Here is a 26,543-nt window from a genome sequence, read left to right as displayed (position 1 = left end):
CTCCTCCTCCTTAGCCGACGGGCGCCCCCGGTCCAATTTTCAGCAACAATATCATAATATATTATTATACTATAAATATAATATAATATAATAATAAATACTTATTATATTATATTATATTGCATTATTATAATATAATAATATATATTATAATATAATATATTATGTTATTGTAGTAATAAATAATTATATTATAAGCATAATATAACATTTTATTACAATCATAATAGTATATTATTATAATAATAATTATATTATGATAATATAATATATTGTTAGAATATACTATTAATAATATAATGAGATAATATATTAGGTTATATTACATTATATTATATTCTATTATATGATTATATTATAATAATGTTCATTATTATAATATAAATATATAGTATAATATTATATTACAATAATGCAATATAATATAATAATATTTAATAGTAATATAATATTATTATGCTATAATAAAATATAATCTATTATTAGATTAGATTTTAATCCATTATATTATATTGTTATATTATATTACAATATTAGTATATAATACTATCTTCTATTATGTCATAATTATAATAATATTATATTATATTGTAGTAATATTGTACTATTAATAATACGTTATTATATCATATTATATCATATTATATTATGTTATATTATGTTATATTGTTATGCTATAGACCTATAGTATTCGATATTATATTATACTATATTATAATAATATTATACAAAATAATATTTTAATATGTAATAATATGTAATATTATATTGTATTATACTCTACTATGCAATACTATGCAATATCCTTTATTGTCATTTTATTATACTAAAAGTACTTTTTCATTTTGGTTACCAAACATATGTTAAAGCTTTACAACACTTTGAAAATGTAGTTACCAAACAATAAATAGTTTTTTTATAACAGCTCTGCTTCAAAAGCTCTACTTTTCGAAAGCTCTACTTCTGAAAGCTCTATTGCCAACAACAATCCTAAACAAGGCCTTAGTTATTGTTCTTTCTTGCATTTTGTCATCTTATGTCAAGTTCTTGATGGGATTTTAGTTATAGTTTAGATGTAAGTGGTAAATTATACAGTTGTTTTTTATGGTGTACATACTATGGCTTTTATAAGCTAATATTTTATTCAACTTGTTTTGATTCATAGTAATTATTCATACCTAGATGTGCAGTTGAAGTTTCTGCATTTTGCACTCGTTTAATGACTTACTATCTGGGTAATTGGGCATAAGTTTTGCCATTTGTATCTATTGGCTACAAGCCTTGATGAGATTGTGGTCTCATGCCGACATTTGCCCCGGTGATTTGGGGTTGTGATTGTCAAATCTCCTTTTCAAGTTGAATTTATCCAGAGACATATGTATCTTCCAGTTTAGTTAAATAGTAAATTTTATAATATCTGATGATCTAATGGTATAGTTTGGACGTTCATTGAGAATTTTATTTCAAAGAAACTGAGGTTTTTTTTGTGCTTTTTGTGATAATTGGTTGAAAACTACTAGTTGTGTTTGTCTTGTCATGGCCACAATCTTTAATATGCTTTTTATTGGTTAACATCATTAGGAGTGTAGCTTTAAGCTCATTATCCCGCTTATTATTGTATTCTTCCATATATCTTATAAGCCTTATTAATTGAGAGAGCATGCTTGAAATGGGTCAGGGTTATTCTAGTCCTAGTTGAAATACAAACCATGGTCATAAACCAACTTACTGCCATGATAGTTGTGTTATAGTTCAAGGTTTCAAATACTAGTACTAGATCTAGTACCAGTTTATTTTTGCCAGAATGCTACGATGTTGGTATCGGCAGAAGGCACGACTCACGAGACATAGTCTTGTATTGACACACTATGTACTGGTGGCAGAAGAAGCCTACCAAAATGGTATGGTACCTTTAATACCTTCCCATTGTAGTGATATTTGAAACCTTGTTATACATAATGTCAAGCTTAACTTGGGATAGTACAATGCCAAGACCTACACCAAGAAGCTTTGAACAGTGAACTAACCAATTAAAAGCTTGGGCTAAATGAGAAAAGGATGTCTTGATATGCCCTTTCCTCTTTTCAGTCTGCCCTATTATGGGCTTTGCTTTATATATCCATATACATATGTAGGTAAGGAGGAAGGACCATCGGTTGCACTCACACCCTTTTTACCTGGCCGATCTAATTAAAGAGCCATGCTATTTTTATGTTTCTTATTGACAAGTTTAGTAGTACATCATCGTGTCATCTATGGCTGATTTTTTTCTTAAACAATACTTGGAATTATATAATTGCATGTTAATAAATGACTGAAAAATACAATGATTATCAACATGCATGCTCCATGATATGTAGAAATGAACAAGAATTACCCAAAATTTTATCATAAATTGACACAAATTTCACGATGATGTTTACAGAAATACTTGGTTATTTAGCATTATTGTTTACATTGATGACATATATGTGGAGTGCATTTACATGCATTATATTATGCTATGATGGTATCTTATTTGCTTACACAACCCTCATTATCCGTGTCCGTACAGATGACATGCATGTTCAGTCTACACATATTATTTAGTGCTTTATTTTTTCAGTTTATTTATTTTCTATTCTAATCGTATTGGATTTTTATTTTCAATTATATTTTGTAGATTAACGTGACAATATATGACTGGGACATAATATGGAAAAGCACGGTTCTTGGGTCTGTAACTGTTCCAGTCGAAAGTGAAGGCCAAACTGGAGCCATCTGGTACACTTTGGATACCACATCAGGACAGGTACAATCTTATGTTGCAATTGATACATAAACTATATCATGTGCTCGGAGCTTTGTAAGGTATATTGTGAATTGAAAAGATGTTTTTTCCAGGTTTGTCTACATATTAAAACGAAAAAGCTTCCTGCAAATACTTCCAGGTGATTTCTTGTTTTGGTTTTGGCCTGCTGGTTGTTTCCCTTTCGCTAGCATTCTATTCATTTTCTATATAGTAAGGAAGTATTTCACCTGAATTCTAGTCAATAAATTTTTGCTCATGTAACCTGCTTAATTCTGGAAGCTTTAATATGCTATTTATATACAGATGTTTATTCTTATCATGCTTTTGGCTGAAGAGGAAAACAAGAATTTCAGATAAACAACTGTAGATTTTATTACTTATATTTTATTTTTTATATATTTTTTCATTCTTTTTTGTACATGGAGGGGTTTATCTGTGAGTGTGTGCATGGAGGATGGTGGGCTGGGGATTATGTCTTGGCTGGTGGTTTTGGGCAACTGGAGTGCTCTACGGTTGCACTCCTATATTTGTTGTGTTATGTTGGTTGCATGTGCTTTACTTATGAAGTTCCATAGATGCTAATGAGTAATGACTAATATCTGTCAATATGCACAAGCTCTTCTCTGTTCAAGATACTTTGATCCATTTTGTGAAGTTTATCATATTTCTCTATCTGCTCACATTTCATATCACTCCTGTATTTCTTTGATATTCTTGAACAATTTCTCTTGATGTTTGTGATTCTTTGCCATGTTGAACATATGGGGTTAATTGACGTAGTTCCATCTACTGAATGCAACTATGAATAATAATGACAAGGTTTTGACTGAACCTTGTAGTAGTTTTTCTAAAGTTCAAGATGACGTAAGTTGATTATGACAGACTGAAGGCTTGCAGGGTAAGAACATGAAAAATTATATATTATGCCTACATATAGCTGGCTCTGTTCATGGACTAAAGTAAGCTGAAAGTTATGCCTACTGAGCCACTAGCCCACAAGTAATTGCGGCCATATAGGGGGTTCTAAAAGACTGAAAGCTGTACCCTAAGAACGTGAACAATTGTTTAGACTGAACGAAGTGATTATATATGTGGCAAAGTTCACTGAGATTATGTTCATCAAGCCACAATTATCATGACTAAGCAGTTCTGCTTGTATTGTGGTATATGCCATACATTGTAGTGGTTTAAAGTGATGGTCCTATGTCATATCTATGATTCATATTGTGTTAGTAGGTTTGGACATGGTCTGAGGCTTCATACCACTGGATCATCTTTGTTCTCCTATTGCTATTATTTTGTTGTGCCATTGCATGATCCCTCCACTACATGCAAGGTTGATTTGTAGCGTTTTGCATTTCAAAGTCCTAGAATGCCATGGATATTATGGTTTTTTTAAACTTTCTAGGTAGCAGATGCGGTATTGGGGGCATCTGGCACATTGCATAGTGCTTCAACGCAAGGAAGGGGAGGATAAGAAAGAGGCGGCCAAGGTTGTGGAGGGTGAGGGGGTGGAGAAGATGGAGGTGAAGGGAAGGACGAGGAAGGGAGGACGAGGAAGGGAAGGAGAAGGTGAGATTGGAGGAAAAGGGAGGAGGATAAGGAGAACAAGGAAGAGAGATTTTTTTTTTTTTTTTTTTTTTTGGTGGGGTGGTGGGGGGTAAGAGCAGGGTTGGAGAAGGCGGGTACTAAGATTTATGGTCCTTAGTTTGGACAGCCGTCCGTAGCATCATAAGGAGCACCTCCCTTTCGAGGTACCAAAATGGTACGGTCTTTATTTGTGTTGTTGGTTGGTCTTTCTCAACGTTAGTTATGTGAGGTGAAAATATATGTCCATATGTAGAAGAGGTCACTTACTAAGATCTATGAGCTTCTGAGAAAAAAATGATGTATTAGACCAAAAAGAAAAAGAACCAGTGATTGGAGAGAAAGAAGGGTTTAAGTAAGACAAATTCTGAAGATAGAGTCTAGTTCATAAAATAGAAACAAAATAAATGACTTATAGGAAGAACGACACCTAGTGCCCCATGCCTTCATGAATCTAGGCCTCACTCCTAGGTTTTTGCCAGCCTCATGCTCAATCTAAGGAATCAGACCACAGGGAATAGAGAAAAACTTTTTTATTCTTTCATTCATCAAAAACCACCCATTCACTATATTAACTTACACCTTTCTCCAGGTTTTATAGCCTTTTCACCCATAACATGGGAAAATTCAGCAAATTAAGAAGTTGAGAAAGGAATGAAGAAAGATGAATAAAGGAAGAAGAACATCTGTGCAAATGCTATTACAACTTGAATCTCTCCATTATCTTGCATATTTGTTAATATAGCATCATTATGCACATCATCATTCATAAATGGTAAAATCCTTGGTTGGTGATCATCCTTGGCGGGAGAAATGTTGATATTTGATTGACTACTTATTTGCAGATTCTTCCATATTTAGTAGTACCTTTGCTTGAATGTCTTTTGCCATAAATAAACCCATTTTCCTTTTTTTCCTTCTCAATGAACATCTCTTTCTTTTGATTCTTAAGAATCAATTTCAATTGCCTCATGGCAAAGATTTTTCTCCTACTAGTAAAATCATTACAATAAGGTATTTCGGTGATCAAAAACAATAAATTAAAAGAATTTAATTAGGAAATGGTCATGATCAATGAAGCTCCAATCATGCTTAAGATGTTCCTGTTATCACTAGTTATGAATGCATAGTATCGCCATTGGTTTTGTGTCAGCCCATAGAAGTTCTTTTGTCTTTTGTTCCATAGAAGTGAGGCCTCCGCAGCATTATATGCTGTGTTTTTGTCTACAAATTTGAGTAACATATTAAGATATATTGACCATAGATACAGAAAGGTGGATCCAGATGCTTTACTAAAATCCACCTAATGATTTTTTCCCTTGTGCTGTCTGGATCACATTGATAGGTGTGAGATTCTCATTAATTTTATTTTTTTATTTTTTTGAATTTGTACTTCGTATCAATTTTTTTTTATCTCGTATCTTAGTCAAAAGCAAAGTCAAAGAGGGTGTCTATTTTCTTTCTTTTTTCCCCAAAAAATTGATATCTAGGGCTTTAAATAGCTTTGCTGGTGCTGATGCTCGAAGAAGGATTTCTTTAAATAAACAAGGCCCTACAGAGGTTTATCAAAAACCTGGGCCGTTACAGACTATATTTGATCTTCCTCCAGATGAGGTAAGTTCCCCTATATCATGAAAATTGAATTCACTTATTGCATGCGACCATGCGTATAGTTTAGTGTTCAAAAATTGCAGCCTGTTATAACTGATGATCGAATTAGGGTTGTATTGTTTCAGGTTTCTGATCATAGTTATTCATGTGCGCTTGAGAGGTCCTTTTTGTACCATGGACGCATGTATGTCTCTGCATGGCACATTTGCTTCCATTCTAATGTATTTTCTAAGCAAATAAAGGTTAGGTTCTTCTACCTATCTGTAAGGTTTACTACTTGTTTTAAATGCATCTTTTCTCGCATTAATCTTAAAACCAATATCTATATAACTTTATGATGAGCCATGTTGAATCAACCTGATCACATTTGGTTTGGTTTATTGATTAGTTTAGAAAAAGAAATTGAAAATTCTTGCATTGAGTAGTAGACTAGTAGTTGTGTGTTCATAGAGTGGTAGATTGCTTCACTAATAGCAATTTATTTTATTTGATAGGTGGTTATTCCCTTAGGAGATATCCATGAGGTATGTTGATTATGTTCTTTCTACTTATTTCTTAGTCCAGTATCAAAATTTTATCTTATGCTTATAGATATGATTGCATTAATTTCATTTTTTATTAGCAATGCAGATGCGACGAAGCCAACACGCATTTATCAACCCTGCAATTACAATAATTCTTCGCATGGGTGCTGGAGGGCATGGTGTTCCTCCTTTAGGAAGCCCAGATGGTCAGTGATATACATAATATCGTGAAATTGTTTCAGTTTTCTATTTTACGTCGCATATAATAAGATGCTTTTAATAGGTTTTTACATTATATAGAATTACAGTGGTAATTGAATTAACATATAATTTTTTTTTAATATTAAGTTGGTGTTTGGTTGCTTTTTAAGGAGATTTATGGAAACTGTAAATGATGCAGCAATAATTGCACAAAATTTATCAATTTTCCCTCTTAGATTGCTTTTTATTTCTGTAGATGTGTTTTAATAATTTTGAAAAATGGGAAAAAACACACTAGAAACATGATATATTTTTATTTCTTAAGTGGTAGGGGAGGGAAATCCTACAATACATGTATTCTCAAAAAACATTTGTTGCTTTGTGGTAGAATACAATGTTTACCCTAAGTGGCTCAAAATTCACAAACTTGATTCTTAAAACAGATATGTCAAAGTATGGTTAATGAAAAGAAATTAGTGTACTACAACAAGTGTAGAACCTACTAAGCCTAGAAAGGTAGAATATATGGTGGACGATATACCTAACAAAATAGAGTTGGTTGGAGAAATATTGCTGAGATAAGGTGTTTGAAAAATTGAGGGAAAGAAATGCCTAAGTACATTATAAAAAATGTGCACTAATGTTTCTCTCGTATGTTGTTTAGCATCAATGTGTAATTTAAGCTTTTTTTCTTCCATCTAGTCATCAACTAGTGTTAGTCACTAGTTTCAAGCGATACTATAGCTGAGAGTGAAAAAAGATGTTGACAACTTGTGTAAGTATGAGGCAAGGTCGAAGTAACCGGTACCGAGCACTGTATGGGCCGTGCTGAGCCTGTACCGACAGAGAGCACGGTACCGTGGGAGAGAGAAAAAGAGAGAGAGAAGGGGGAGAGAGGGAGGGAGGCCGGAGGAGGGTGGCGGATGCTTGCGGAGGGATTCGAAATAAGGGTTCGGCCGTGACCCCGCTTCCCGCAGGCTCAGCCAACCTCTGCCGGCGTCCTGACGTCTCCCTCTCGCTTCCGCTCGCTCTCTCTTTCCTTCTCTTTCTCTAGCTCTGGCAACGAGTCTCATTTTCGTTGCCGGAACCGTACTGCTGAGCTTTACAGCTTGAAATAGCCGGAACCGCCCTGTTTGGGACGATTCCGCCGACCTTGGTATGAGGTGTGTAAGGTACCATATTGATCATACCGGAAACTTAGGAGTATTTTTTCTGGTACCAATTTTATGGGCCTTGGTTTAAACCATTGAATAAGGACCAATGTATTGCCTTTTGTTGCTGTGCCAGTTAGCGGGCGGTGTAGTATGCATAGCATGTTATACCTTATCCATGGCTGGAATTAGATCATTCGTTTGGTCAGGTTGGGTTCAAGCTTGGTTTAAAGTTTATATCAAAGGCCAAAATGCTAGCATGAACTCGGCCTTGCCCGACCTAGGGCCTATACTTTTCAACCCAAGCCTAGCCCGATTGCTAAAATCCAAATATGAGATCGGATTGTCCTGGCTTGGCCTGAATCAATCTAGGGTGAGTTCAGTGGCCAGAGCGGAGAGACGTGAGAAGGGGGAGAAAGGGGGGGGGGGAGGAGGAGATGGGTGGCTGAGGAGATGGGTGGAGGAGGGGGGGGCCGGAGGAGGGAGGGAGGGAGAGAGAGAGAGAGGAATGCCTAGTCTCTATCAAGGTGGGGAGAGTGGGCGAGAGCGGCAGGGACTCAGCGGTATCTTTAATACTTCAAATCGATGAGGAAAGAGAGGGGGAGAGGAAGAGGAGGGAGGTGGTGGGAGATTGAGTTGAGGGAGGTGGATCGATGTGGCAGGAGGTGGGGGGATTAGGAGATGGATCAGGAAAAAGAAAGGTAGCTTTTTATCAGTATTAATATATTTATACATTTTGTTAATATCATAAACATAAATAATATATTATATTGTATTTATAAAATTTTGTGCTGGGCCTATCTATTTTTGAGCCCCAGTCAGCCCAAATTTCCATGGGCTTGGAATTCCTGGCCTGAGCCTGGTCAGATGGGCTGAAATTCCTGCTCAAGCCTGCCAAATCCAGGCCATGCCAAGCCAAAAATTTTTAGATCAACATTGTAAATTATCCTAGTATCTGTAGTAAATTCTATTTGCCATTTGCACATAATAATTTTTAAATTATTTTTGATACAAACTAACATTGCTCAACTGTTTCTCACACATGAAGAACGTGATAATCTTAAAATTCAAGGTACAAACTATAGTGTGACATATAACTAAGGAAAAATACTTATTTAGTGTACATATTGTAAACTGTTGGCCGTATGAACAAGTAATACACTATGGAGTACAGCCCCACATTGGATAGTATGTGCCCATCGGATATGGGGTTCACTACTTTGTATCACAGGTGTTGTACTCGTGCTGGTACTATTGTGAGATGCTTGCATATCGATTCTACTGGCAGGCTTGTAAATTCTTGTCTATGCATTTGAAAACAATCATGCTCCAATCGTTGTGCCTTATTTTGGACTTGTATCTGAGTACAATTAGAGTACTGATGTTGATTGCATCTTTTTATTTATGCATAGAAGTATGTCTTTTCTTTTAGCCTGTTAATGATGTGAGAGTTCTGATAGCCACATTTGGAAATTTCAATTCTTTCTTCAGTGAATGTTTGTTTTAAAATTTCATTCATTCTAGTGTAATTTTACATGCATCAATGTTCACAGACAAAGTATATATAGTGGTGCAAAAACCTAGCATAAACTTGAAATGTATGTTGTAATAATTAATCAATTTTATGATCATTCTCATTCACTAACTAATCTGTGTTTGAATAGACAAGTATGCATTTTTTAAATGCTCTTGTGAAAATAGCTGCTGAAACAGCTGGTAGTGCACCCTGCTTTGGAAAATTCTTCCACAATCCAGTTTGAGATGTTAAATGCATTGCGTGTTCTCCTATTCCTCTTTTCAGGAAGAGTTAGGTACAAATTTGCGTCTTTTTGGAACAGAAATCATACACTGAGAATTTTGCAACGCCAAGCAGAGAACTTCCGTGCAATGTTAGAAGCTGAGAAGCAGGTGTTCTTAGAAATTGGTCTACTATTTTCTCTTTCTATTACTATTAGACTGCTATTTTTTCCCAAGTATCAGGGCACTAAATTACTTTGTTGTTTGTTTATTATAGTTTATATACCGACATTTCATTAAATTCTTGTCATGGATTAGATTATTTTTTATTTGATATATTTATATTATGTCATGGCCTGGAAAACTGGTATAATGATGATCAACTTTGAATCTTTTTACTGGAATGTCATTATTAATTTTAATGATCCTTGCAGTTATTGTTCTAAAACGGTTTATAAATTTCTATCAGTATTTTATTGCAACTTTAACAATCATGCTGTCATTGTTCTAATTCAATGTATAAATTTCTTTCAGTATTATGCAAGAAATCTATCTTTAATTTTGACTGTTGAGGTTAAATTTCATTTGTGTTCTATGACAATTGACTTGTATGTATCTAAAAAGCTTGAGGATATTCTCCATTTAGGCTTCCAACAGAGATTGCTACTTTTTGTGATCCAAGTTTGGTTTTAATTATCTTTTTATAGGTCTGGTCTTATTTCTTACCCTGATATTTTAGTGGGAATGTTCTAGAATTTTGATACATTGTTGCAAACCCTTTTTCTCCCTAATTATGCCCTCATTCTTCCCAAATTGGTCCATTTATTAAGACTGGTATTTATGCATAATTAGGTTTTAACCCTCATTCTGTTAAGTCTCGATATCTTGAAATGAAATAATCCAGTGTCGTGATCTTGCCAACAGCCTTCTTGTGTTCATTGTGTTAGTTATATCAATGTAAATCTGAACATGTCTCTGAAAGATGCTTTGTGCTTACTGCTGTAATAAGATTTCCTGCATCAGTTTTATATCTGGCAGGTTCTGTTATATACTGTTTGCTTTTCATATGGTACCTACACAATTGGTTTAGGTTTTTGAGCCTAGAGCTATGATTGTGTCTTCTGATTTTAGTTCTTTGTCATTTGAGATTCTTTACATATATAATACTTGAAGACAGAAATTTTAACACTGCATTTATTTGGAAATGCAGGAGTGGGCACAGTCAGCATTGCGTGCACACAGTAGCTCTGTCAGAGGCAGTAGAAAACAGGTTGAAATTCTAGAAGATAATATTGTCAAGACAGGAAAGTTCCAAGCTTTCATCAAAGAAGAAGTTCTAGTTGGCATATTCAATGTACGCATCAGACTCATCATCCACAATAGATACTGGATTTCAGAAATTTATTAATCTTTATCTAATTAGTTTACCAATCTTATCCCAGGATAATTTTCCATGCACAGCTGAGCAGTTTTTTAATGTGCTATTGAGCAACGACTCAAAGTTTATCGAGGAATATCGGAGTGCACGGAAGGATACAAATCTCAATGTAATGTGTCAGCATGCGATGATTATCACTCTCATTATGGTCCTTGAAGTTCTCTGTCTAAAATTCACTAGCTTTTGACTGTGTGTTCTCAGTGATAGATTGCTGTTACATGATTGGTTTGTAATTTTTTCTGTTTCCTTTTTGTTCTTTTGTGCGTGTGCGCATGTGTGTGTGCATGGCAAGCTTCATGCAATTGCTTCAATGAGCTCGCCATTCAGTGGTAAGCCAATTCGTGATAACTTTTGGTTAGATGAAGGCATGTATTCTTATATTCTGAGCAGAAACTGATGCTTACTATGTAGTGCTCTTGTGGAAAAGTGGTGGTGTTGTCATCTTTTCCCTCATTTTGCATGTCCTGTGGTCAAATACATTGTATACAATTATATGACTCCAATGTGGAATGCCCCTCACAAGGAGGGCTTTCTGCCAACCAAGAAACACGCAGGACATGTTATCATTGTCCTAATGCCTGTTTTATTGCATGTTCCAGCTATTTAATGGCTAGTTGCCTGTTTGTTTATGTTTTGTTCATGTACCATTATTATCGGTTTCTGTATACTCTATAAAGTATAGTATAAAAATATTCTATAAAATAAAAATAAAAAGTACTATAATATGAAAGGGAAAAAGTAGTGATGCCACTTCTCATCTTTGTCCAAAGATGAGAAATGGAAGTGATTTTCTATGCAGAGTAGCTTAGATGGCACCACAGTATTAGTTTGCTCCTAGTTCTTTATAATTACCATAATATTTGTGTTCTTTGCAGTTGGGCCAATGGCATGCTGCTGATGAATATGATGGTCAAGTCAGAGAAATAACCTTCAGATCATTATGTCATAGTCCCATGTGTCCTCCAGACACAGCCATGACAGAGTGGCAGCATGCAGTTTTTTTATCTGATAAAACAACCTTGGTGAGTTCTTTCATTTGATAAAACAACCTTGGTGTGATTTATTGACTCAAAAACCAGATGTGGAAGATGTTTTCCATTATGTTATTGTGACTCGTTGAAATTTTTCATTGTTTTTCTCCTAGAATCTCCTCTGACGCATATTTTTCATTTAATTCACAATATTTTAATGTATCAGGTCTTTGAGACCGTGCAACAGGCACACGATATTCCATTTGGATCCTACTTTGAGGTATTAAACAAAAATTTCTTTTTTATTTTTCTTCAAATGGTATGGTTGTATGGATCAAGGTCGGCGGAACCGTCCCAAACAAGGCGGTTCCAACTATTCTGAGCCGTACCGGCAGCCTATTAGTACGGTTCCGGCAACGGAAACGAAAACCATTGTCGGAGGCGAAGAAAGAAAAGGAAAAAAAGGAAAAGAGAGAGAGAGAGAGAGCGGAGGAGGGAGGGAGGGAGGGCGGCGGAAATGCAGCAAGGGGAAGCCGCCGCCAGACCCCTATTTCGCCTTGCTGCCCTGGCGCCGGCCTCTACCGGCCTCCCTCCCCCGCTCTCTCTTTTTCTCTCTCATTCTCCCTCTCCTCCGCTTCTTCTACTGTATCGGTACGGGCCCGACACAGCACGAAGAACCGGTACGATGTCCGGTACTGGTTCCGCTGACATTGGTATGAATTTTGACGAGTTTTTTATGCTATTCGCATTTGTACTGAGCGGTAATGTCCACTACATGTTGCATCATCTACTTGGTTGAAGACTTGCATAACTGCCTTCTGTTTTATTCATTGCATTTATCTGATCTATTATTTGGTTTATTTATACGTATGTAAACTGATGTGGAAGAGTATATTTTTTGGGAGAATAATGTTGTTAAAATCATCAGGTACACTGCAGATGGTCGTTGAAAACAAACTCTGAGTCTTCTTGTATGCTTGATATAAGAGTTGGTGAGTTATTTATTTGATCTTTTAGACCCATTTCCCTTGTTGTCTATCTGCTTCTGTATTCTTCCTGTTTTGGATGTTTATTTTGCTTCATTTCTATGCTAGCATATGTGCTTCTGATTCAAAGAATTAAAACAAATTTTGGATATTTTGCAGGTGCTCATTTTAAGAAATGGTGCATTATGCAGTCTAAGATAAAGACTGGAGCTGTCGATGAGGTTTGCATTGCATTTTCTTTTCTCCTGTCCACTTCCGACATATTTTGTGCTAGTTCTGTACTCATTAGTTGTGTTTTAAGGAGTACCAGCAGAATAAGATATGTTGTGGACGGTAGTAGATTTATCCTGTTCAACAGGGCAGACATGAACCCCTCCTCATATGCATGGTCACTCAAGTTGCAGGAACCTTCCACCTTATAGGTGGCCATGTTGACTTTTACCTCACTTCTGCTCTTCCCTCTGCTTCCTGATGTCTTCAAGCTTTCTTGAATTGTTTCAAAGCTAAGGCTAAGATAATTCAGTATACCTTCACTTGTGCCTTAACTACCTCAGTATTTCTTTTTATGTATGCACATTAATACCTTGATTCTAAAAAATCTCTTCGAAAAGATCAATAAACACAATTTTCTGACAAATATATCAGTATTTATTTATTATTCTTTACCAACACATGGGTGTGCTTCCATCCTATTTATGACAGTTATTTTGTTCTTGTAACTAGCATTGATGGGTTCATAAGCAGAGCAGTTCATTGGCTATCTGTTTTGTGTGTAATAGTTACGAAGCTGGGCAGTCTGTTTTATTTTGTCACATGCAAATAGAGTATTTGAGTAATACCCATGGCCTTTAAGGACATCCTCTTTTTTTTATCGATACAATCATCATACAACTCTCAGACATATGAAATCATAGTATTGCTTACAAAACCCCATTTTTTTCTAAATAGTACAGTTGCTAAGGCCTTTTCTCATACATAAGAAATCACAGCCACTTATTCCTAAAGCTGTGGTTATTCAAATGATAGCCATCCCCTAGTTTTTTTTTTTGTTTTTTTTTTTAATGCAACTGTTGCCAACTATGCTGGATATAACAAAAACCCACCTGCCCCCACCTGACTAAGGTCAAACAGCTGGTGTGAGTGAATCCAAACAGGCCATATAACTATGCATTATCGCAATACACTTTTATTAGGGTAACGGGCCCCATCTTGAGCTTCATATGTAGCTCATTTTGGCCTTAGTCTTCAGGCTTTATCTCCTTGTTGTGCATGACTGTCTCATAGGAATTATCATATTCTTACCCCACCCTTACTGCTAGGAGCATGCCACTTTGAGCCGCGCTGCACCCTAGTTAACGCGACAAATGCCGTTCTGCCACCCTAAGCCTCAGTTGCCATTCCTTCATTGGCCAAATCTTGGTTGTTGTTCCTTGATTTTCAGATGGAGCCAGCATCAAGAAAGCATTTGTCAAGAATTTTTTTTCTTTATTATTGTGTGTGCCTTCTCTTTCTGTTGCAGTTGCTACATCATATCCTTGGACACACTTGGTCCCAACATTATATTGATTGATTCTTCATTGCCATTTTATCTGACACATCTTTTCACCTGTACATGCTGACAAAGTGCTTCAGACTACTGGAATATGCTGGCTGGACCTTTTATTCTCCTAACATTGAAGGCATCAGAAATAATCATAACCTTGATTAAAAATTTAATATGACGCTTCATCATATTACTGGGGAAATTAGCAAATGGCAAAAGTAGCTGTGAGTTATTAATGCTTTTGCAACTTCCATGTATCTTCTAGTAAATGATATTATTCAAATTGCATGTGATAAGTGATAAGTGCTAAGTGCAGATTCTAATGTGTCTGGGTAACTATATACAATGTTGTTTTATAAAACCATGCAGTGTATAAGAATAACCTAATTACATGATGTAGCATTTTATGCATGCATCTAAGTCAGAGTTGGTTGCGTACTTAGTTGTCTTTGTTCTTTTTCTGTCTACAGTACAAGAAAGAGGTGGGTCTGATGTTAGAAGTGGCACGCTCGTACCTTCTCAAGGCCACGGCTTCGAACCAAGAGCCTGATCAGGCATCAGGAACTCCATCTGCTCGGGATAGTTGAAGTCCACAGCATTATCATACGAAGTCTGCCTGCTTGGCACCCTCGCTCGATGAAGTTCCATCTTTCAAGCCACTGTAATCTGCTCTATGTTACACCGGTCATCCTGCGCTGGTATTTATGCTGTATTCTCACTCAGCCTTCATACAGGAGAATTTTGTGGTGTGTGCATATTATATCTAACATTCTATATACAAAGTGTACACAACTCGTCAAATGTAGAGTACTTGACTCTTTCTTATATAAGATCTCACTTTTTTAGGGGAAACATCCATGATTTCTTTTGTAGTGCGTCTCTCTTTCTCTTTCCTTATTAATATTATAGTTGGTCGTAGTAATTTTCAGTGTTACGAGAGTTCTGATAGGATTTGCTAGTCCTGTGCCAGGATGGAATGAATGTTTCAGCCGTTGGGTACTGACTGAACCCTCAACACGCCTGCAATAAAAAGTTGATAATATAGATGATCAACAGACGAGGGAAGGCTATGGGACTTTCTCCATCGTCAAATACGGGATACTAACTTTCCATGGTAGGATCAAGCCTTGCATCTCCAGAGCCATATGAAGACTAACTTGATCTAAGCTCGGTCTATTCCCAGCCTAGTTGTGCATAACCACATTAGTGGGGAGGAGGGGGGAGTAATCATCTTAATTTAGTCTAAAACATTTCATCGCCTAAGATAAGGAAACTACCTCTTTCGAGGATCTGAAAGATTTTATAGCCTAAACTTGGCACTCCACCATACGCTACTTGAAATCTACATACACGAATCCTCGACGCTAAGGTATGCGACTTTCACATCCTCCTTAAGACACAAAAGAACCTCCCAGCGAACGTTGAAGTGACCTGGCATCCATCTTGGTCACTCTCCTCGTTTTCCGCTCCAACCTGGCTACGAATCTCTAGGCTCCTCTCCATTTAGAACATAAGACTTTTACTACAATAATTCTCTTTGGTTACAACAGTGATCCTCTTTAATGCTCATCACTATGTTTCTAACCCTTCTTTTATCTACATCAGCTGACGGTGAGCCTCGCACAACACCATTGGAACCCGAAAGTCCCAAGCTCCAAATACGAAAGTAAGCTCCGCAAATGGAGATAAGATTACGTACATTTAACCTCTCAACCCTCCATGAAGGAAGTCTTATGCACTGGGCCATCCATTATCTACTTTAGTTATTTGAAATTATTAATTTTCTTTGGCATCTCAAAAAATAATTAATAATTGTGGTTTGGCTTCGACATTAAGATCTAGAATTGAAAACTCCCAACTTTAAACTGGACGGAAATTTTCTTTAATAAAATATTATTGATGATGCAGACATAAAAAAAAGTGAAAACGACACTTGCTTGCGATATGTTAAACGAGTGTTGGGCCTTTTTTTGGGTCTAGCAAATTTGTCCATAGATGAAATATTATTTGATTCATAAAATTATTACTATAATGCAATCATCAACATGAATTGTTTCGGAATGAAAAATATGTATATAACTAGTCTCGATTCTTTGTTTTGATTGCACATCCATATCTGATAACATCTTTCTGAGCACCCCAAATCTCTCCTATCTCTATCTATTTAATCTCTCTTTATCTTACAATCTTATTTTTCCTGTATCTCTCTCCCTCTCTAACAATCTTATCTACCTCCAATCTCTATCTCCCATTTTAAATCTTACTTAATATTATTTATTATTTTTTATGATATTTTATTTTTATATAAAATCATGACACTTATTTGTTATTGTTTTATCTGGTTTTTATTTCTACTGAATGCACATTGCCCATACTTGTATGACATGTTAGGTTCGTGTACTTAATAAAGTGCACCAAGTTGGCATAGATGATGATTTTGGAATTCTAACTAATAATCTTTGAAGGGGATATATGAAACAAATCAGATTTTCTTTCATAATTTTCTTTGCAGTGTTTAACCAATACTTTCATATTGCACGATATTAATTGAAAAAGACCGTCGCGTTGATTAAAAAGAAAACCTGATACATCCTCAAGAAACTCAAAAAAGCATCTGCTCGACATTAGTTAATTAGGTTCCAGGAAGTATGTTTCCTACGAGACATTAGTTTCTCTAGGAACTCAACTCAAGAAACAGAGTTGGTTTAGTACAGGATCTTCCCCCGTAAGGCGAAAAAACAGAGCTAAAAGGTCTTGTTAAATGCTGCAGGCTGCAAAAAGAAGTAGAAAAATAATTATTTTTGAAAAAAATAGATAAATAATTTGAAGATGCATGTATGTATATGCATAGGTGTGAGTATATGTATATATATGTATATAAATAATTTGAAATGATGGGTGCTTTGGCCCCAATTATACTACAGAAAACAACTATCAAACTACAAAGCATGCCAACAGCAGCTCGCTCTTAAGAGGTACACTTGAGGTGAATCTTTTTGAGCAAAGCCAATCTCAAAGCCCGCTTGAACTTAAATCATGCTCCAAAACCAGTCTCAAAGTTTTGAGATGCATTGCATTTAATACTACAGATTTTTTTTTTTATTCTCCCGAATTCGCAGTGGTGTTTACATCCAAATGAAACAAAGAAGGATAGGCTGACACCGTGTTCTTTAACAAAGAAAGAAGAGTGAGGGAAGGCCAGCTCTCCAATTTCCGCAGTTCAAATCTTTTATGAGATATCTATCTCACGGTAAAAACTAAGCTGCCACTTGTTAGGATCAACCATGAGCAATGACAATAATTAATCCATTTATAAAGAGACCAAATGGACAAATGAGATGAATAATTTTTGATTGAGACGCAGGTTGACAATGGAGATGATGGCCTAGGAGAGCTTTTACTAACAACCCTGGTACCCAGGCGGCTTGATTTGGATCAGAGAACCACCCCACTTTGTTGGCATTTACGCCTCATTTGTTTTGAGTAGCTTATAAGCAAAATTCCAAACGTCATCTTTCTTTCCTATGTGCTCTCCTAAGCTATCCAACCATCCTCTCTCTCTCTCTCTCTCTCTCTCTCTCTCTCTCTTTCTCTCTAGTTTGTCACTTAAAGGATGCAAAGAGCAGTGAATCTACAAGAACCCAAGAAGAAGCAAGTTATGTTTCTAGACAAAGCAATTTCTATTATAACAACCACATAAACTTGCATGCCCATTAAAGGGTTGACACATTCCCCTTTTTAATAGAATGTAAGCCCACTATATATTAAAATAACCACACATTTCCTTAACCAATGCCACTTGCATCAATAGAAGCACTCCAAAAGCAAACCCAAGTAGTAGAGATTGTTTGTGCCCATCATTGGTTTCAAGTACAGTTTGAAGCCCATACAAAGGATGGCCAGCTCAGACTCTCAGAGCCACATGCTCTGAATGCAAGGCAGGAATGTAGTAAAAATGCTGGGTACGTACCTTTATGCTGGTATCTCGTAGCAGCTCTCCTATTTCTCTAAGTGCCAAGTGATCTGCTGCAATTTTCTAATAACATAAGGAGGCTGGCCAACCAAACTGTTCCTCAAGTGCCTCTGCTGCCTCAGAAGGCTTTGTAGTCAAGCAAAGTTGGTTGGGGTGTCATGGAGTGAGAAAGTGGCCACCCTCCTCGTCATCAATCTAAAAGAAAACTACAAGACTCTCTACTCACAAAAAAAGCTGAAAAGGAGAGAGAGAAAAGGGATCTCTATCCTTGCAAGGAAGAACCAGATGCCAAGTTTCTTGAATGAGAAAACAAACAAGCGATACATATGTTTGGGATGGTGAAGCATAGGAGCAATTGTCTAGGGTGAGTGGAAGTTACCAACTACCAAGTTCAATTCATGTCTAGCTCCATCCCCTCCTCCGGTACAGTAGTAGGTTTAGCTCTGGAGGTAGTTCTGGAGTTTGGCCAAGGTACCAACTATACTGTTCTGGAGCTCAATTCCATTGCATGTGTTGGTCATAGATGGTTAAATGTTTTGCATGAGGTCTTTTTCTTCCTCCCGAGGGAATTCAATGTACTGTTGAAGTTTAACTGGAGGAACAAAATTAGAGAACTATAAGGTTCTTTCTTCTGGATTTGTGCACTCTCTTCAACATATTCTGGTGTTGCTCCATTGTTGAATTTGTCAATAGATCTTGTATTCGTCGCTATTTTCTGCTATTTGTATCATGCAAATAATATCACAAAAAAGACAGATATTCAGAAGTCAGGGGATGAGTTTAGTGTTACTTGATGAGCGCTGAAAGTTACGGGTTAGAACTCTCTGAGAGTGATGAGTTGTTTTTTTTTTTCAATTTTGGTTTAATTTTCCGTGCTTCCATCTTAGATCAGAAGTTTTGTATAATTTTGAGATTAATTGATGAGATATATCTGCATAAACGTTCTCATCCTATCAAATTTTCTCAGCTTTTCCTTTTAATATATTGATGGTGTTCTCTATTAAAAAAAAAGAAGACATGAGATGGTCTAAAAGAGTAGCTGGAATGATCAAAAACCTATATTTTATGTCCAGGAACTTCTTCTAATTGGACCAAATATTAGGAAGTGCAAGGCTTTTACAGATAAATGTTTTGCCATGATGCAATCAGTTAATTGCTTCAAGATTTCCATGTACTGTGTATTCAAGTTATATCATGTAAAGATTGCTCAAGATTTTCTTCAAAAGATTTCCATGCACCATCAATTTTGACTTCAGTTTTCTCCATGGGAATGATTTCCACGAGGAAAGATAGTTTCTGTCCCTTTTTTATGTTTGAATATTGGATGATTATTATGCAATCAATATTTTTTTCTGTCATAACATCTGTTATTGTAGGCAGCATTTGCATTTATTCTCAAGTGTCAAAATGCTTTGTGAACAGAACAAGTAAAAACAGAGTCACAGAGAGTTTAGCAATTTTGATCTCCGATTTAAATATAAGAGGGCGCTTCTATGAAAACTTTAATGGATGATTTAGAATTAGAAGAAATAGTATGTAGAATTTGGGAATTGTAGTCTCTTGCAAAGAGGTGGGTCCAAGCTGATTACAGGGACTTCATTAGTACAATCTATTAAATGGATGTATGTCTTGTTGACTTAAAAATAAATGGATCTATGGAGGAACCACATATAAGAGATGAACCTCCATATGTTCACCTTGCATGAATTTGAAGATTCTTATATCCTTCTATAATTTATATTTAAAGCCCAACAACTCCTAATTTCATTTACCAATCAGCCCAGCAGTTGTCTTCAGTTCAGCTAGTAAATTATCTTTCTTTTTTTTTGAAAAAAAGAAGAAGAAGAAGAACTTCTAGTTAGGTAGGCAAGGAAATGACCTTCCAAAGTTACTCAGAGAGCGACATCTTACCTTTATTGGTCTTGATATCTGGGTTGGCTCTGAAGATGGTTTTTCTCTAAGCTTCCAGGTAAAGGAAATGATCATAATCTTATTATTTTAATTGACATTATTCAGAGAACCTTTTACTTACTACTAGATTGTATGTATGAAGTTACTGTACCAGTGCCACATGTTTTAGGGAGGTAAAATACATGCAGATTATTCTCAAAGCTTGATCGATACCAATGTACACATAAACATGCGAAGCCAAGTAAGTATTGTACTTACCCTTGTTTTAATTCTTGCACTCAGGCTTATGAGGTGAGACTGGTGACGCCAAGGAGATGGGGAAAAAGGGGAATTGGTTTACGGCTCTCATAAGGGCATTCACTTCGAGCTCTAAAGATAAAGATAAGCCGATCGATGTAAGTATTCAGATGAAAGTAGAACTTACTGGATTTAAAGGATTTATCGTCAGCACCACCAAAGTCTGCAAATATAGATAATTCAATTGACATTCCTCAGGAGGCCCACATCCATGGAAGGTTCAATCATAATGTACTCTTAAAGGATTACATGCATAATAATTACTTGGCACATGCAATGTCTGAATATATGTGAAGGCCTTCAACTCTCCAACTTCAACTAAACTTTCTCATCATATAAAGACCTCAACTAGACTAGGCAGCCTAAGAAATCCATTTGGCAAAAGTTTGGTTTGAGAAAAAGAGTTTTATATTTAGCTAGACTAGACACTACATTTTTAGAAATATGTAAAAAGATAGAAAAACAAATCACATACTAGTAAATAATTCAGACATTTAGCTTACATTTCATTATATTTCATCTGTATCGGCCAGGGAAACTGCTTCTTTGCATGTCTGTAAATTTGTATGATCTGCAAAACCACAAAGGTTCTTAAATTGGAGCCTTGTTAGAGCCAGTGAATGCAAGTCTCATTTCCACTAGATATGCTGGTTTCAGATTGACCATCTAACATAGTTTACTCTGAATTTCTAACCCTGTTTTAGGCTTTCAAATTTCTCTCTGCAAACAACATTTTGCCTCAACTGTGCACAAATTAATACATGCATTAGATTCCAAGTTTCACTAATACTAGTGCCTAGTGCAACTAAATCGCGCTCATTGCAAGAGAAGTAAATTCACTTGATACTTTTCTGAGGAGGTGGTGGGTGCAGGTGTCAGAGAAGAAGAACATAAAAGAGAAGAAAAGATGGGGATTTGGAAGATCAAAACACAGAGAGGTCAATTCCTTCTTTCCTCTCTCCAGAGAACCGAGCAGCATTGAGAAGATATTATGTGATGCTGAGAGGGAGCAGCGCCACAAAATACAGCAAGCACCTCAGGAGAAGGTTCAACCGCTCAAGAAAACTACACCTGCTCCTGCACACTTACATGCACCTGCACCAAAACCGTCGATCACCCCAAACTACGTTCAAATGTCAGCAATCAAAATCCAAGCAGCCTATAGACGCCACTTGGTAAATCCGCTACTCTTTCCTCTATGAATTTGGGAATAGCACACCTCAAATCACCTCTTCCTCTCTTTTCACTTAGAGTGGTAGGCATGGGGGTCTTGTCTAAGGTTTATAATAAGCATGTATCTGACATATTTTATGCAGGCTTCAATGCATCACTTACATATATACTCACATAAACATATTAAGAATGTATGATTGTGTGATAGAAATTAGAAACAAAGTATATCCATGCTGTCTTCCATGTAAAACTATTTATTGAACAACTAGAGAAAGTTCACAATAGGTTGTTTTGCATTCAAAATTTTTCAGTACCAAATTTGAAGGAAGAAACCATGCTAGCTTTAGATTTTCATACCATGGCTATGTTGATGATGAGTGAATGTATATGATAGTATGAAGAGGTTATTTTGGGTAGTGTATGGATAAATCCACTTTTCTTGTCCAATATAACTATCAAGAGAATGGACTCATGGCTTGTTTTCAGAATGGATGATGGTTGACTGAGGTGGAACCCATATACAAAAGAACCTGTATTTTGTGGTATTGCTCCATATCTGATATTAACAAGAGAGTTGCATGGACCATATCGACCAAGCTTCAGCTGCATCCATAACTATAATCAACAAGCCATGTAGCCATGAACTTCCGCATATGACGTCAAATAACGTGCGGTAAAAATAAGCTTTCTCATGATGCAGGCTAAAAGGAGCTATCGGGCGCTAAAAGGATTGATGAGACTCCAAGGTGTGATGAGAGGGCATAGTGTGAAGCGTCAGACCATGAATGCAATGAAATGCATGCAGATGCTTGGGAGAGTCCAATCACAAATACGTGCAAGGAGGCTGCAAATGATGGAGAGCAGGAGACAAATGAGTGACAAAGAGATCGCGAGCAGCTTCGGCAAATGGAGCGTAACTCACCAGGTGAGACAAACTGAACTGCAGAGCTTCTTCATTCATTGCTCTGCATAATTTGCACCTCTTCATTTAGAGTAAAAAATGCCGAGCAAAGTTTGCTGTACCGGTCAGTACCATATCATACCGGGCATACTATATCGGTATCGTGCCGATATGCAGTCTCATATCATGTGGACACTCGATACGCTTTGCCGTCTCGTACAATATTGTGTACCGATACTATAATAGAATGATACTAATACAAAGTCTGATACCGAAGCTTGATGCCAAGCTTTGCCCGATCTAGCATATAGCTATTTTGCATGCACTAGCTTAAGTACATATAACTGAAAAGCTGCATGCCAAACACAATTTTTATGTGGTACTATGATCATATTTTTTTGCTCCTGTTTCGAAGTGAACTTCAAATCTAGACCTAACTGATGGCATATGCTATATATGCAGTCAGAGGTGGAAGCCCATGAGAAATGGGATGAGAGCGTGCTGACGAAGGAGGAGATTGATGCAAGAATGCGAAGAAAGGTGAAGGCAGTCATCAAGAGGGAAAGAGCTCTGGCCTATGCCTACTCTCACCAGGTATTATCCCTCACCTCCTGATAGAATCAAACTAGTGTTGAATGTAGTACTTGATATAAAATACTGGAGGTGTTGAATCTAGCTTTTGACTTTCCAGTTGCTGCCAATATTGTTAGATTGGTACATTTCTGGAGATATGGCAGCCAAATTTTAGGAGGAAAGTACTAAACCATCAAATGAATAAATATATAGCTGCCTCTAAATTTGCAGCCAAGTGAAACTAAAAACATAAAGAAGTTGCATGCTTTCCAACACTGGATCTCCTCCTAGGGCCAGCCCCACCAACCAAGCAACAATTATTGGCACAAGGACCTATAATAATTGGATCTATACTAAATATTCCTCCATTATAGCGTAGAGGCTAAAAAATCATGATATATTAATCTCTGATAGAGAAACCGGCTCTGTAAGTTGATATGTCATATTTCATTGGTAGATAAGGTGAGCCTGTCCAGTCATGTCAAATGGCACCACAATGGCCATGCTTCCTATCTTCTATCTTCCCATAGCAATTCTATATGAATCTATGATCTAGTTACAGTTATCCTAGATCAACATTGTATGAAGAATTTGTCTTGCCACTAAAAATGTTCCATCTCATCCATGTATTATTATTATCCTAGATCAAACTCTATCATAGCTGCCAAACAACATATAGATGATGATAGTCGAAAAAACTAGACCTCTCTAATTCAACGCTTGATCTTTGGGCAAACAAAGGTGGTAACTTCCACCCGAGCTTGAACTTCTAGAGTCGACCCAAAGCGTCTTATAAGTCAGGTGGTGCTAACTGCTATATTCTTCGTATCTATCGTAGATGATCATGTTTTTAGGAGACACTATTAGGTGGAACCTAAAATGAATTTAAGACTGAATCTGGTCTATCTAATAATTTTGTTTATTTAAGACCAAAGGACCTTTCTTGTGTCCCCACACGTACCACTTTCCACCACCAACACACTTGACGAGCCAACCTCATCTAATTTTTTTTTAGAGGGATGGGAAAGTCAATTACCCTTTTTTTTATTGTTGAGCTCAGCTAATGAAGGTGACGCCCAAGTCGGCCCACGCCGTCCTGACCGACATCCGCAACGGCGGCTTCCCCTGGTGGTGGAACTGGCTCGAACACCAGCTCTCCCCCGCCGCCCGCCCCAGTCCCGTCGCCAATCCCATCCCTCGCACCCCCATCACCCCCTCCGCCGCCTCCCAGCCCCGCACTCCCAGCCGCGGCACCCCTCGCCCCGCCTCCGCCTCCCACCGGCGGGACCACCGCGGCGCCGCCGGACGCCTCCGGGACGACGAGAGCCTGACCGGCTTCCCGGCCCCCGCCGTGCCCAGCTACATGGCCCCCACCGCCTCCGCCAGGGCCAAGGTGCGGACTTTGGCCGAGGATTACGACGGGAAGCGCCGCTTCTCGTTCGGGCTGGGCCAGAGCGTCGGGTCGCTGCAGTGGAGCAAAGGAGGGTCGCCCTTCGCGGCGGCGAAGGACGCCGGGTCGCAGAGGATGGGTGCGGGGAAGCACAAGACGACGCTCTCGGTGGACTCCACCGTCTCTTTGCCCGCTGGAGTTGGAAGGACGCCTTTCAAGTAGACGAGGTAGCTCTGGTGTTTGATTGGTAGATCGATCAACACCTGCGTTACTTTCTCTTACTTCTTCTTCTTCTTCTTTTGCTTGTTTGTTTCCGCACACGCACATAAAAAAAAAAAAACACACACACACACACACGCACAATTACTTGGTTGCGCTGGTGTTATATTGGGTCTTGTTGTTTGTGTGGGGTTAGTGTTTGTAATAAACATCAAGACAAGCGTGGCTGTAATGTAAAAAATAGTTATCTTCCGTAAGCACTTGACCTACAATTTACAAACAAAGCCGGCATGGATTTTATATGGGCTTAATGACAACATTCTCAGGATTAAAATGTCTTTCAGGAACTCTTATTTGGCTGCTGTTCGTTTTTTATTTATCAGCCAGCTTGCATATTTTGGTAGAAATATTTTTTACCATTTTTATAGATAGGGTCATAAACCAGGATACCCTTGTAAAATGAAGTTTTCGCTAATAAGCATCCAAATTCTTTCTGTTCGAGGAATGCAGAGCATCTTTTAACTAAACTTTTGTTCATGTCAAAGAATTTCAAGGTTCATGTGGTTGGGGCATGCTATGAAATGATCCGATGATTCTTGAGAATTATTTATATGAAAAAATGATTAAATTTTTTTTATCATATTTGATTAGTCGAATAATTACTCTAAAAAGTGGTATAAAAAGGGATTAAATGTGATCTTATATAGAATTATTTTCATATTTTCAACAATACTTTTGAATAAATAATTTGAGTAATAATCATTGTTTTAGTTTTGTTGGCCATTTATGACTTACTTACATAAACATTGTTAATATTATCTATTTCGAATATCGAATTATATTTATATGAGTTAATAAATATTTTCAAAATAATTATATATATATTAAAAATATATTTCTTGTTATAAATAAATTTTAGTATATTTTGGTATATTAATTAATTTATTAAATATTAATAAATCATATGTTAGATTTATTGATAATTAATTTATCAATTATTTATTAATATTTAATATTTATAGTAAATATACTGATACATTAAGTATACTATTGCCTATAAATATTAATAGTCAATATTTTTAATATATTTATAATATACTAATATAATAATAATATAATATGTATTAGCAAAATAAATATTAATTATATGATATAATTAATAAAATATTAACATAATATAAGTGAGAGGCATTTTCATCAAGAAATGTTTTTTTAGATTATCTCCACTCAGTAAACCAGCATAGAAAACAAATACCACCCCTTCTCTTTCAAAAAAATAGGTATGGAATCCATCATGTATTTTACCACCTCTCTCGTCTATTTTTTGTACCCAATATGATAATCTAGCATGAAATTCATTTTCCATACCAGATTATCCCCAACCAAACACGCCTTAAGTTAATCTAAGAAGAAAGAAGGAAAGGAAAGAAGGAATGGGAATGCAAGCATTCATACACCTAGATACTAATGGTCTAATATTTCATTGTTAGATTTTATAATTTTGTAGTACTACAGTATAGAGAAACAATATATTTTATGATGTCTTGATTTTTTATTGATCACATA

General features: G+C 36.6%; 2 protein-coding genes across 8 annotated transcripts in view; both read left to right on the top strand.

The window, feature by feature from the left end:
* LOC103707747 (BAG-associated GRAM protein 1-like) overlaps positions 1-15,392 on the top strand; it is a 42,431-nt gene extending 27,039 nt beyond the window's left edge. Inside the window, exons 5-19 of one of the 3 annotated variants that reach the window (XR_015971187.2) lie at positions 2,663-2,791; positions 2,884-2,930; positions 5,869-5,992; positions 6,115-6,231; positions 6,484-6,513; positions 6,620-6,719; positions 9,667-9,773; positions 10,813-10,956; positions 11,045-11,149; positions 11,916-12,062; positions 12,238-12,291; positions 12,940-13,003; positions 13,157-13,218; positions 14,622-14,764; positions 15,011-15,392. Coding sequence is in view for 2 of the 3 variants with exons in the window: in XM_026804882.4 (XP_026660683.3) it covers positions 2,663-2,791; positions 2,884-2,930; positions 5,869-5,992; positions 6,115-6,231; positions 6,484-6,513; positions 6,620-6,719; positions 9,667-9,773; positions 10,813-10,956; positions 11,045-11,149; positions 11,916-12,062; positions 12,238-12,291; positions 12,940-13,003; positions 13,157-13,218; positions 15,011-15,127 (1,347 nt within the window). In the remaining variant the exon portion in view is untranslated. The remainder of the gene's footprint in view (positions 1-2,662; positions 2,792-2,883; positions 2,931-5,868; positions 5,993-6,114; positions 6,232-6,483; positions 6,514-6,619; positions 6,720-9,666; positions 9,774-10,812; positions 10,957-11,044; positions 11,150-11,915; positions 12,063-12,237; positions 12,292-12,939; positions 13,004-13,156; positions 13,219-14,621; positions 14,765-15,010) is intronic. The other 2 variants (XM_039128222.3, XM_026804882.4) reach the window with 2 other exon arrangements.
* A 3,177-nt stretch (positions 15,393-18,569) lies between these two features.
* LOC103707746 (protein IQ-DOMAIN 13-like) lies at positions 18,570-25,311 on the top strand. Of its 5 annotated transcripts, none has more exons than XM_008792358.6 (6): positions 18,570-18,877; positions 20,707-20,819; positions 21,594-21,896; positions 22,595-22,819; positions 23,258-23,389; positions 24,429-25,311. In XM_008792358.6, exons 2-6 carry the CDS (start codon positions 20,739-20,741, stop codon positions 24,978-24,980), a joined length of 1,293 nt encoding a protein of 430 aa, XP_008790580.1. In that variant the 5' UTR covers positions 18,570-18,877; positions 20,707-20,738; the 3' UTR covers positions 24,981-25,311. The 5 variants fall into 5 exon arrangements, with proteins under 5 accessions (XP_008790580.1, XP_008790579.1, XP_088563044.1 ...); XM_008792357.6 differs by having other exon boundaries at positions 18,573-18,984; XM_088706918.1 differs by lacking the exon at positions 18,570-18,877 and adding an exon at positions 19,003-19,134.
* The last annotated feature ends 1,232 nt before the right edge of the window (positions 25,312-26,543 follow it).

The sequence above is a fragment of the Phoenix dactylifera genome, chromosome 11, assembly GCF_051530095.1.
Source record: "Phoenix dactylifera cultivar Ajwa chromosome 11, Ajwa_hap1_PhDact_Kaust_v1.1, whole genome shotgun sequence".
Lineage (NCBI taxonomy): Eukaryota > Viridiplantae > Streptophyta > Magnoliopsida > Arecales > Arecaceae > Phoenix > Phoenix dactylifera.
This window is presented reverse-complemented; position numbering and strand designations above follow the sequence as displayed.

Bases quoted from the DNA above. Each gene is read 5' to 3' on its own strand.
- LOC103707746 (XM_008792358.6), top strand. From the start codon at position 20,739: ATGGGGAAAAAGGGGAATTGGTTTACGGCTCTCATAAGGGCATTCACT. The intron at 22,820-23,257 runs GTGAGACAAACT...CTATATATGCAG, and splicing joins AATGGAGCGTAACTCACCAG to TCAGAGGTGGAAGCCCATGA. The intron at 23,390-24,428 runs GTATTATCCCTC...TGTTGAGCTCAG, and splicing joins CCTATGCCTACTCTCACCAG to CTAATGAAGGTGACGCCCAA.